We start from the raw sequence: 12,203 nt of genomic DNA, 5'->3' as shown, positions 1-12,203 counted from the left end.
TCTACATCAAATGAATACTAATATAATCCTTGCAGTATAAGTTTCATAAATGTTCACTGTATTGTAGCCCTTGCTTAACAATTTCGGTCAATGGTAGCAAGAGAGAGCACAAATTTTTGTAGTGAGTCCCTGATCTTGACTGCAAGTTTGCAGTGTAATATAGGAACAACTTCTCATTCCCATGTTATAATTGACCTTTTAGTCTGTATGAATTCTTGCAGTATACATCTTAACCTGTATGCATTTGCATTTCAGGATATAGTGTCAGCTTTGGAAGATCGCTTGCGTCCACTTGTCCAGGCTGAGTTGTCTGTGCTGGTGGATGTCTTGCACAGACCAGAGCTGCTCTTTCCTGAGAATACAGATGCTAGAAGGAAATGCGAAAGTGGAGGCTTCATTTGCAAGTAAGTTGTGGAACTGTGTTTGCTGACCCCTCTTTCAATAATGCTTGGCATGTATTTTCTTTTTTCCCCTTTAGACATTTTAGTACATTACAGACTCTGACTCATCTTTTAGCTAATCCATATATCTTTAAGTTTCCATGTGGATCTGACTACCTTTGCAAAATCTGACACTTGCGGATTTTGAATGCAAGCTTACAGCTGGAGAAGACTAGCAGATTCTGTTAGATATCAATCCTATTTATTTAGTGACTAGAATTCTGTCTAGAACGGTGATGAAATAGACCTTCCCAACAGACCCACGGTGGTAATTAAGTGTAGCTTGGGTAACCTGGATGCAGGTGTTTAGTTTGCCTTACTTCTAGTCAAATATGTGTGGTCTTAGTTGACCAACAGAATGGCCTTCCCTCTTTCTTTGGAGCACCTCTATTTTGACATGTTGGCTCTTAGCCTTTGGATGAGATCAGGTGTTATAAAGACATGTGGCTGTTACTAAAAACAGCTGCTCTGCATCCCTTTCCCTCTATCCAGTCCTTCATAGCATCCCATAAGCAAAAGTACGTATGATGACATCATTATGTTGTGTTTTTGGTTTCCCAGTTCGAGTCATGGGCTACTGCCTGTGAGAAACTGAAAGTGTGATGGATGCCATCTCGCTTGTCTTTATTTACTAGGCATTATTGGGAAGAGTAGAACACAACATGCTTTTTGGTAGAAGTGGCACATCTTTTGTAAACTCTAGTATCACAGTTATGTGATTCTAGCCAAATTCTTCACCTTTTGGCCATAGTTACAGTTTTTTGAAACTTGTTTCTCTCTTTAGGGCAATTCACTGAGACAGTTTGACAACAGTAATATTTGTAGATCATGACTTGACATGAAAATTAATGTGGGTCCTAAAAAACCTTCACAAAACCAGCTGGTTCTTGCTTCATAAACGAGGACTTGCGGTTTGTGTACTATCTTGCAACTGCATAATGCATAATAAAGTTATGAAACTTTATTAGGCATTATGCAGTTGCAAGATGTTACACAAACTGCAAGTGCTTGTTTATGACACAAGAACTAGGAAACTTCTAGTTTCCTCATTCTGTGATTATGCATTCTCTATTTTCTCAGTGGGTATTTCATTACATCTGAAGGACTTTCATGTAGGAAAGTGTGCTTGTTAGTGTCCTTAAGGTCTACTACTTAATTATGCTGCCAATATAAACACCTGCTAGCTTATGCTAGTCCTGTCAGATGTTTTGTTCTATCTTTTGCATCTTGAACTAAAAAAGTCATGAATACCTTTCCTAACATTAGAAATTCTAGTACTGAAACAAACTGTGATCAATTGGTTGTTTTCAGGTTAATAAAGCATACTAAACAGCTGCTGGAGGAGAATGAGGAGAAACTGTGTATTAAAGTATTGCAGACACTCAGGGAAATGATGACCAAAGATAGAGGCTATGGAGAGAAGGTACTTCAATTTTACAATCTATTGTTTTACTTTGTCCTTTATTCAACACTGTTTCCATTCTCAGAGCAGTAGAACAAATGCGAGTAGTGTACAGGGTCCTTATTTGCTGTGCTTTGTGCATTGTTAAACCGTATGAAACTTTGTCATGTGTCATCCAAATGCTATTTTATATGGTCCAGAAGATGGTAGAATTATCCCAGTTTATTTACATAGGCAGATAATGCCAAGATAATTTCAACCAAACTTTCCCCCACTTGAAAGCTACTAACTATATTAATGTTAGATATGTAATATTGTGACCATCTGGTACCTTGTGAATAAGAGTTGAGGAAAAGAGAGGCCTTCTAGGGCTCTTTTTCTAGTGTTTTTCTCTCTTCATGCTGAGATTTACCCTTTGTAGTCTAAACAAATGTGGGTAAGATGTTGTGTTTACACATTATAATGGATAGTTTAAATGATGCATGTATTGATTTGTTTCTAGTTTGTTTTTGATCTTGGTTCCCAAAGCAGACATGGGAGGGTGGGATGCCATAAATGCATTAACGGTACACTTTAACAAAACAAGATCAGACCAGTTTCCCCCCAAAATGCTGCCTGCAATACGTGCAGTGAAGTGATAATCCTGTTGGAACTGGCATCTGATACTTTTGCCTCCCCAATGATAAAATAATACAAGAATACCCTCAGGCGGCCCGGCAAGAGTCAGGCTAGTGCAGAATTTGATCTATTTGCTTGTGTGCATGTAAAGCCCTGACATAAAAATAAAGTTGTTCTTTACCTGAATCCTAAGCATGTGTACTTCTGGGTCAGCCCCAACAATTTCAAATTAGGCAGTTTAGGAAAGCAGAACTTGAAAACAAGTTCTGTGGAAAATATATGAGGCCTAGAGTGGTTTTATGTATTATGAGGAAATGCTGAAAGAGGAAGAACATCAGTGGTAAAGACCCAAAAGGAAACTTTTTTTGCCTCTGTCTTGTGGAGAGATGCAGGTGTTGTCTCTGCACCTGGTATATTGCACTGCAGGAGATAATGTGAGCCTTTCAGACTTGCCAAGCCAAATGACAGTAGTTGTAACCGAGCTATAAAATTATTAAATGAATTACTGGAAAGTAAAAATCTAGCTAACCTTTTCTCTAGTTTGATACTGTGATGTTAGAATTACCCAGGGTCATTTTTCTTGCACTTCTGTGGCCTTAGTATTCAAGAAGCATTCTATTGTCCACTGGAGCTATTCATCTTCAAAGTTCTATATTCATGTCCTTAGATAAGATCTCCTACACAGTTTCAATCTTGCATATGCTGATGAAGACAGCAGATGTATTCTGTATTCCTGAGACTACTGCTTGTACTTAATACACAGAAGGATGGACAATTAACTTCTCATTAAATAGAAACATGGTTAATAAAAGGGAAAGCTAAATTTAAAAAATGACAAGCCATAAAAGGATGAAATCATGAAAGGAGGTTTAACATTTGCTATGCTTCTGAAGCATCACTACAAAGGAAAATGTATACAGGTTGAGACTAATTAATCGTGTGGGTTCCGTTCCAAGCACTCACGTGGATTAAAAAAAAAGCACTATAGCAAATCAATTTAAAAAACAAAGTTTATTTGCTCCAGTGATTGAAAAACAGCCTTGATGACCTTTTGACTCTAAGATAAGAGTCATTAAGAAGACAATCCATCAGCACTTCACTCAACCCCTCCCTTCACCAATGTAAAATGATCCCTTTCTTTCTTGCTCAGGGGGAAGGGAGGGGGTCCGCTGGAGAGAGAAGGATTGATGGATTGTCAGCCAGCTGCCCCCCCCCCTCTCTCTCTCTCATTAAGGAGGCTGTTGTTAAAGGACTGTTCAGTTTTAAAAACTGATTTTAAAGGGATGCATTTTTCCCCTTCTCCAGGGATCAGCACATTCCTACTCATTTGTAGGGGCCATTCGTGTTGAGTCAAATCCGTATATAAAAAATCCGTGTATAAATAGGCTGGACCTGTACGCTTCTAACAGTGAGTGGAAAATGTGCATCTAGAAGACAGTGCCCTGTAGATATACTCCATCCAGTGGTGTTAGGAGGGTGTGGGAGGCGCAGTCTGTACCAGGTGACACGTACAGGAGGGTGACACCACTACTAGCCAAAAAATTTTAAATCTTGATATTTTTGAATAATACCATCACGTTATATATCATTCAGTGTGTAATTTCATGCAGAATGCTATACAATAAACCTAGCTGACATCTCTATACTGTCAAAAGTTGTAACCAAAAAAACCAGTGGGAGCAATGGTGCATCACCATGTCCACCACCTGGGGCATTGCCCTGCCAATTGCATGGGAGGAGGTCCATCATGGGGGTGATGCATTGACCTCTCACTCCGGATGGTGCAAACCCTGGTGACGCCACTGATTCCATCTATAGCCCTTTTGCACTAACGTAAACTGTTTTATTTGTTTCATAAAGTGGATTTACATGCTTTGCAACATCACAAGACTGGAAGGGCCATCTAGTTAAATCATTTCTGCTAGTGTTCTGTATTTGTAACATCCTTGACAAATGTAAAAAAAATCCTTGAAAAAAAATGTAAAACATTTTTCCCCTCTAGTCTTGCTTTGAACACCACATGGCAGAGGGAGGAATCACAAGGTGGTCTAGGGAAGAGAGTCTGCCACCACTTCAGAGTTTCTTAAGTTCCTTAAAACTCCCTACACTTTTTTTTTTTTTGCCCTCTGAGGTTAGGCCTTCTGGGTATGGGTTTTACACTTTAAGAAACAGAATCCTTTGGCTGCTCTTTCATCCCTCTGCATATGATCTTGTAATTTTAAACCTGGTAAGTATTTGCCAAGCATGAAGTAGCCTCTTGTCAAAACAGGTTTTTTTGTCCAGCATTACCAGGTTATGTGAGCAAATGGGAAAAACACATAAGTCTTTCTCAAAACTCCATATTCATTCTTCTAACACCAGTCCCTCTGTACCTGTCAAATTCTCAATTCTCATTGCCAGCTGCATCCAGTCTTTCAGGGTAGAAGATAATATGATCTGGTTTTGTATTTCATTTCTTGTACTATAATTAGATTTTATTTATTGGTTGAATCACTTACCTGTAGTGTTAATCCAATGCTGTCTGATAGAGAGGAAGTAGGGGGGATGCCTGATCTTTTGAGATAACCCTTCCCATGCAGTTGGAGGCAGTGTCAGCTAATTGAATTGCCTGTCTGAGTGGAGGTTTTTCCAACCTTCAGGCCAGCCCTATCTCATTGCCAGGTAACAGAGTTTTGGCTGAGGTCCTCCACACTCAGTGTATGCTGGCTTGAGAAGCTTATTTTCTCTCTTTTGCTTAACTCTTACATCTCACTTACTCCTCCTTCCTGCCCTTCATGTTGCAGCTAGGACATGTTGCCAGGTCCTTTGATGGAGGACTGGGAAAAATGGCAGTGCTTCTGGCCCTCCTCCCCTTATCTTGCCATCTGGCAGAGCAAGGAGTGAACAGAAGTGCTGCTCTGCATAAGGCAACCTCCAGGCCCTTCTTTCACCAGAACGGAAAGCAGTCGAGTTTTCATGACAGACACTGTAGTCTCTTCTGCAGGCGCAGAGCAACAAATTCCCACAGGAATGGAATCTTGATCATAGGCCAATTGCAGTTGCCAAGACAAGGCTGGAAAAATAAAAGTGGTGCCTCCCTCCCTAAAAATTCCTGTGACAAGTAGATAGAAATGGGCCTCGAGAAGATCTTTGAGAGCAATCTTCTTTGTCAGAGCTGCCCATTTGTAAGTGGAAGAACTAGTGTCATTGGACCCATCCACCTCCAAGGCTGTCAAGAATGGGTTAAAAAAGATTTCCTTATCCATGGCCCCGATGGCAGACTAATCTCTGGATGCTGTCAAGTTTAGTTCCAGGGCTGTTACCTCTAATGTTTGGAATTTTAATTGGGTTCTCACAGCATTACTGGAACCTCTGTTCTGGCTAATGACTAAGATACTATTGCAACAATTGACCTAAAAAACTATTTACTTAGTGGTCACTGTCTCCATGAGATGGGTTTTGAAGCTTGAAGCTTTCCCTCTAATTGTGCATGTTCCATAAGGATAAGGTGGTCTAGAGACCAAATTGTGTCCATGCTAAAAGTCAGCATGTTGTTCCACAGATCCCAGTAAATAGTCCTTTGATCATTTTGCCTTAATCCTGTATATCTCAGGAGAAGGGCCTGTTAGATATGTGGCAATGGATTGGATTTTTTCCTGAACAAAATTACTCTGGTCAAAAAATGTATTCATATTCTTCCTGAGGTTGTTCTTGGGGCATGAAGTGACTGCAAGTTCACTATTTCAGTAGCTATACTGAGTAGCTTATATAGAGCTAGCCTTTTAAACATAGGGAAACTCTCCCCCTTCAAGAATCACTTCTCATTCTCTAAGGGGGGCAGCCTCTTCTGCAGCCCTTGGGGGTTGGTGTTTTGGACAAGGTCTATATGGAAGCAACTTGGTCCTTGATTCACATTTTTACCAGACATTATGTGATAGAGTTCTCCTCATCAGATGTAACCTTTGAGGTTGGTTCTGCAAAGGATTCTGAAGGCATAGTTCTTCCCATCTGGAGAAACCCACAGTGGGTCAGTACCTCTTGGCTATGCCCTGATGGATCAGGAGTGTGCCCCCATTTCTCTACTGGGAAAAATGGGAATTTCTGCCCATAAATTTCTGCTCTTGGAAAAGATTGGGGGCATTCCATCCAGTTTATGTATAGGTTTCAGAAGCTTATCCTTCAGAAGCTTGTCCTTCTGAATGACAGACTACATGTGAGTGATAGTGGTTCTTGAAGCCATCTGGAATTAAGTTCCTGCTGTGAGATTCTGTTTTCTGCTTTCAGCAAAGGTAACTGTCTTATTGATTTTGGGCCTAATCCTTTCCAACTTTCCAGTGCTGATGCAGCCATGACAACTGGGCATGTGCTAAATCCTGTGGTGGTGGGGGTTGTGGATGCCTCCTCAAGGTAAGAGAACATTTGTTCACTTACCTTGGAGCTGCACTGTGTCTGCATCTGCTCTGGAAAGTGGATAGGACTGGGCTGTTTAACAAAAAACAAAGTTTTTGTTTGTTACCCCAAAATCTGTGGGGTTAGGGACTATAGCGAAATGCAGAAGAATCCCTATATACCAGGGATTCTCAAAGTGTGTGCTGCAACGCCTTACGTCATGCCACACTCAGAAAGGCACTATGAGATGTCTCTGGTTGCACCACCTACCTATTCCTCCAGCATTGCTATGTTGAATCTCATGAGATTTGGTGATATCCAAGGTGGCAGCACACAAATTTTACAAGACTTGGGTACTGCCATCATGGATCTCACCAAATCTAGTGCGATTTGGGCACTGTCATTTTGGATCATAAGATGATGAACCAAGATGGCTGTGCCCAGCTCAGCTAGGAAGAAGAGGCTGCAGGAGTGTCATGACACAAGTGAGTTTGGGATTATACATAGATTATTATTAGAGAACAAGAGAGCAGGAGGTTGGGCTGGATGATATTTTTATTACTTGATCTTTACCAAATATTGAGTGTTGTGTAGTTGAAGCAGTGTTTTCCCGGAGATACGAAGGCTTATTCATTTAACGTACACAATGCTTAAAGGGGTTTTGCATATGCATACTAAGATCCTTGTGTTCTCCATATTGGCAATATTTTTTTGCAATGTTTAGTCTGAACTATAGTATGGAAGTGGCAATTTTTCATCAAGCATCTAATCTCGCATTTATATAAGAGCACTTGTGGAGCTAGTGACAGTTTTGTCGAGCAAACCTGATTTTAACAGATTATGTAGTGTTGTAGACTATTGCAGCAAACTGGAACACACAAGTTTCAGCTGTTTTTGAACTAGAAATGATCTTTCAATGCTCTTCTAAGTATTCACATAGAATGTGTGAATATCACCAAGTCATGGAACAATTTACAGCGCAATCCTATCTTGCGCTGGAACAGGCAGGCCAGCCGACCTGCGCTGTATCCAGAGCAAGATAGGGGCCCAAAGTGGCTCAGCGGAAGTAAAGGGGAAACTCTTCCTCTTACCCCTGGGTAAGCCACTGCAACCCCAATGGGTCTCCTCGGACTCGTGCCACCTCAGGAGGTGGCATAAGTCTAAGGAGAGCTGAGTGGCTTGCAGCTGCTCTGTGCTGCTCGGGAACAGGGGCTAAGATCTGGCAAATCTGCCGGGTCCCAGTCCTGCCTCCTGCTCCCTGCCCGCCCCCAGACCACCCTTCCCACTTCCAGAATGTCTCCCTCCCACCTCCTGTCCTCCCACCCCAGATCCTTGCATCGCCCAAACTTGGCTGATGCAAGCCTCCCTGACCATGCTGGCGCGGATTCAGCCTCCATGGGCCAGTGTGCATCTTGTGGAGGCCCAGCTGGTTCTCAAGGAGGCACAAATGTGCTTTACAGCATATTTGTGACCCTCCTGGGATGGTGCAAGGGACTTGCGCCAGCCCAAGGGCGAGTTAGGATTGCGCCCTTAGAGACACTGGTTTCTATCAAACTGTTGACGGACAGTGAAGAACTGTATACTGGAAGAAATAGTTTGTGGATTGATCTGTGCATGTTCTGCAACAGCAGAAATACGGATTCTGTCATCTGTAAGAAAGAAATGCAGCCTTCTCCTAACGCTTTCTCTTCATTGCCGTGTTATTTGATATTTTCTTCAGCTTCAGTTTCCCATCCCTACCATCCAAGCATTCATTTTGAACCACCTTAGAAGATTGTTCTGAGAGCAAGGATAGCAAAATGCTTTGTGCCAAATGTCTATGTGGCAGTGACTTTCTAAGAAATGCTTAAGCATCAGGAAATGTTAGTGGAAAATGAACCACATCTTGTTGCTGTTTAAATATTGGATTGTAATCTAGTAGCTGCTGAATGTATAAACAGAATTTTTTTAACTAGATCTTTTAGAAATCCTGATTTCCACTCCCTCATCCCTTAAAAAAATGTGCGTAAAATTACTTAACATATTTCACACTACTGGATTTGTGATCATTCTAATGTTCTTGGGCTCTTCCATGCCTTTTCATATAAAGCAAACTGTTGTGCACTAAAAATTGTTCCAAGAACATAGGAAGTTAAATTGCAACGAGCATGCAGGTGAAATAGGAGAACACTTTGTGGGTATTTGCATAAGGATAGCAGCAACTGCATTCTGTGGAATTGTCTAGTCGCAAAATAAGATCATTCTATGCTCTGCCCTCTTTGAGGAACTGTGAGACTTATTTTACAAAATCATGCCTTGCCAGGTGTTATTTGGCAGCCTAGGGCTTTCGGAATGTGTCTCAGATACTTGCCTATAAGTCGATCCTACAGATAAGTCGAGGGCAGGCTTTGAGCTAACAATCATGGAATTTTCTATGACCCTTGGATAAGTCGGGGGATAACAACAACAACAACAACAGTATTTATATACCGCTTTTCAACAAAAGATCACAAAGCGGTTTACAGAGAAAATCAAATATCTAATGGCTCCCTGTCCCAAAAGGGCTCACAATCTAAAAAGATGCAACACCAGCAGACAGCCACTAGAAAAGACACTGCTGGGGTGAGGTGGACCAGTTACTCTCCCCCTGCTAAATAAAAGAGGAGCACCCACTTGAAAAAGTGCCTCTTAACCAGTTAGCAGGGGTTCACCAGTTAGCAGGGGTTCAACAGTTAGCAGGGGTTAGCAGGGATAAACTTAGGGGTGTGTCTGACTATAGTTTTATCTGATTTTACTCGAGGCCAGATCCTGAAAAATAACCCACCACTAATTGTTACCTAAGAACTGTAGTCTCTAATTTATTAAAAACATAGTAAAAGATCATAAGATACATTTTTATTCTTTTTAAATTCTGGTCTTCATCACTTTTTTGTAAGCACTATCAGAGTAAGTGCACTGTAAACAACATACCAGTAAAGCAGTGGTTCCCAACCTGGTATTCATGTACTCCCAGGGACACTCAACAGGACCTTTAGGAGTACTTGAAAAAGAATGGAATAATGGTAGAAAAAGGCAGGTCATGCTCCAGAATGCCTTGCAAGACAGGCATGCCTTGCAAGGACCAGCAAGGCAGGAAGGGAGGTAGCTAGTTGGCTGTGAAAGCCCCACCAATAGCTAGTTTTTGGTCATCAATTCATGTATGAAACAGTGATTGAAAACCAGCACAGGAAAAAAGCTGAAACATAAAATGGAAAGTGATCAGTCACCCAGAATTTCTCAGCACACTTCTGGTGCAAAACAATGCAAAGGCAGTCTTCTGTTCTTCAGACAGATAAAAAGAGAAAACAGTGTGAAAAACATGAAGTCTGGGCTTTCATAGAGAGGAGATGGGGGCTTGTATTTTTTATTACAAACATTTTGCTAATATGAAGGGTACAATTTATGGAAATAGGCTGCCAAGGGATATGCAAGTGAAAAAGGTTGGGAACCACTGCAGGAGAATCAGGAATCAAATCCACCTTTAAGGTGTCTGGTGTGTTAAACCAGAAGCTCTACGTACAACATACAACCCAGAACACATAACTGGGAGTGTGCAATTCAATTCACAGCAGAGAGATGCAGCTGCATATATTTGCAGCCCTTTTTACTGAGAAGTAGACTTTCCATGGGTGTTATTCTTAAGTAAGGGTGCATTGAATTGTAGCCTGCTTCAGACGGAATGGAGGATTCCCATCCTGGTGTTTCAAAAAAACAGACCTGCTTTGCAAGCATTTGCCAAGCAGAACCAGGCTGCAGCAGAAGGAAGGAGAATAAAAGGTTAACAAATTGCTTCTAAGGAGCTGTGCCTGCCTGCTGCTTGGGAAACTTGAGGCCTGCCTGCCTGCTGTTTGAGAAAGGAAACTGTTCAGAGTTGAAAGGCTCTGCCCTCTGATTGACCCGGGGATCAGGCAAAGTGAGAATTGGAGCTTGAATACTTGGCAAAAATTTCACATACTATAGGCGAGTATCTACGTACATCTTCACCAGCCCTGCTGTTGCATATCCTAACTGAACTGGAGATAGCAGGGAATAAGCATGGCATCTTCTACATGCAACATATGTTCACTACCACTGAACCATTTCCATGGTATAAAACATGGTAGTTCTAAAAATAGTTTAGTGAATGTAATCCTTATAAAGAAACGGGTTTCTCTGGGTATTTCTGCTTTCCACATGGGATTGGGGCATAAAAGTTGGGGAGGGGGGGTCATTGCTTAGTGGTAGAACACATGTATTGCAGTGTAATAATGCCTGTGTAATGTCATGGAAATCTCCATACAACTTAAGTTTGTTTAATAAGCATGTTTTCTCCTCTGGTACAGGAACATGTTTAGTCTTCTGCTATTCCTACAGTATTCTGGATCTACCTATTTCTGGTTTTCGGAATTGTGGCAAAATTGAATTCAGTGTTGTACTGTGAGAACGTATAGAATGTTTTGTACATCAAATACCCTTCAGATGAAAGATTTGGGTAGGGGTAGGGTAGGGACTACAAATGTTAGTTATTTTGCCATCTGTGTATTAAAGATTTCTCTTATTAATACTTGTGTTCAACTTCTTTTTTCCCTTTTCCAGCTGGTTGCACTTGGTGAACTGGAGAATGCAGAGGTCTTGCATTTCTTCTTTTTATATCTGTATTTTTAAAAAGTCTTCCTCAGTGGTACCCCTGTGATGTTTGTAGCCTGTAGTCTGTTGTGTTGTCTTGCCAGTGCTAAGCGTTGTGGTTGTTGTACTAGTGCTAGTAACTAGTAGAATGTAACCTGCCACATATCTGCATTTAGAAATCTTAATGTTAAATTGTCTACTGTTCATTCTCTAAGAGTTTTGGCTAAATAGCCTCTTTGGATATAATCATTTCGCAGTTGCTTGAAAGGTATTTAAAAAATGAAGAGCTGACTCTTAACTATGGATAGCCCAACTTAAGCTCACAAATTATTATACAGACCTGTGAGAGTGCACTTGGAGCCAAACATGATGGTAATCATGTTGTTTGGCCTTGCATTTATTTTTTTTAAGTAAGTAGCAATTATGAGGAGTCCTGATCTAGGATAAGACAGTGATGGAGCAGATAGGCTTTTACCCCATGACTTCTATTTACATTAAAAACAAAAAAAAAACTATGCAAGGCCAAATGGCTTGATTGACTATTAAGACTATTAAGGGCTAATTCAGCCCTTCAAAATATGCCTGGAAAGTTGGGAAGGGGGAATCTGTACCATCACCTCATGTTTCCCACTGTTTTACCCCATAATATTGGGCTGAAAATGTGTTGAGGATTTAAACAGCCTGCATTAAGGGACTGTCACTCCCGAATCGGCCTTTTCAGCCACACTAGACGCTGTTGCAGAACCACCTTT

At 41.1% G+C, this 12,203-nt stretch overlaps 1 protein-coding gene across 1 annotated transcript in view; it reads left to right on the top strand.

Annotated features, from left to right (window-relative positions):
- Positions 1-12,203, top strand: part of ITPR1 (inositol 1,4,5-trisphosphate receptor type 1) — a 281,488-nt gene that overhangs the window by 162,439 nt on the left and 106,846 nt on the right. Inside the window, exons 37-38 of the mRNA XM_066617382.1 lie at positions 256-404; positions 1,752-1,863. Coding sequence (XP_066473479.1) covers positions 256-404; positions 1,752-1,863 — 261 coding nt within the window. The remainder of the gene's footprint in view (positions 1-255; positions 405-1,751; positions 1,864-12,203) is intronic.

This window comes from Tiliqua scincoides, chromosome 2 (genome assembly GCF_035046505.1).
Source record: "Tiliqua scincoides isolate rTilSci1 chromosome 2, rTilSci1.hap2, whole genome shotgun sequence".
Classification (NCBI taxonomy): Eukaryota; Metazoa; Chordata; class Lepidosauria; order Squamata; family Scincidae; genus Tiliqua; species Tiliqua scincoides.
This window is presented reverse-complemented; position numbering and strand designations above follow the sequence as displayed.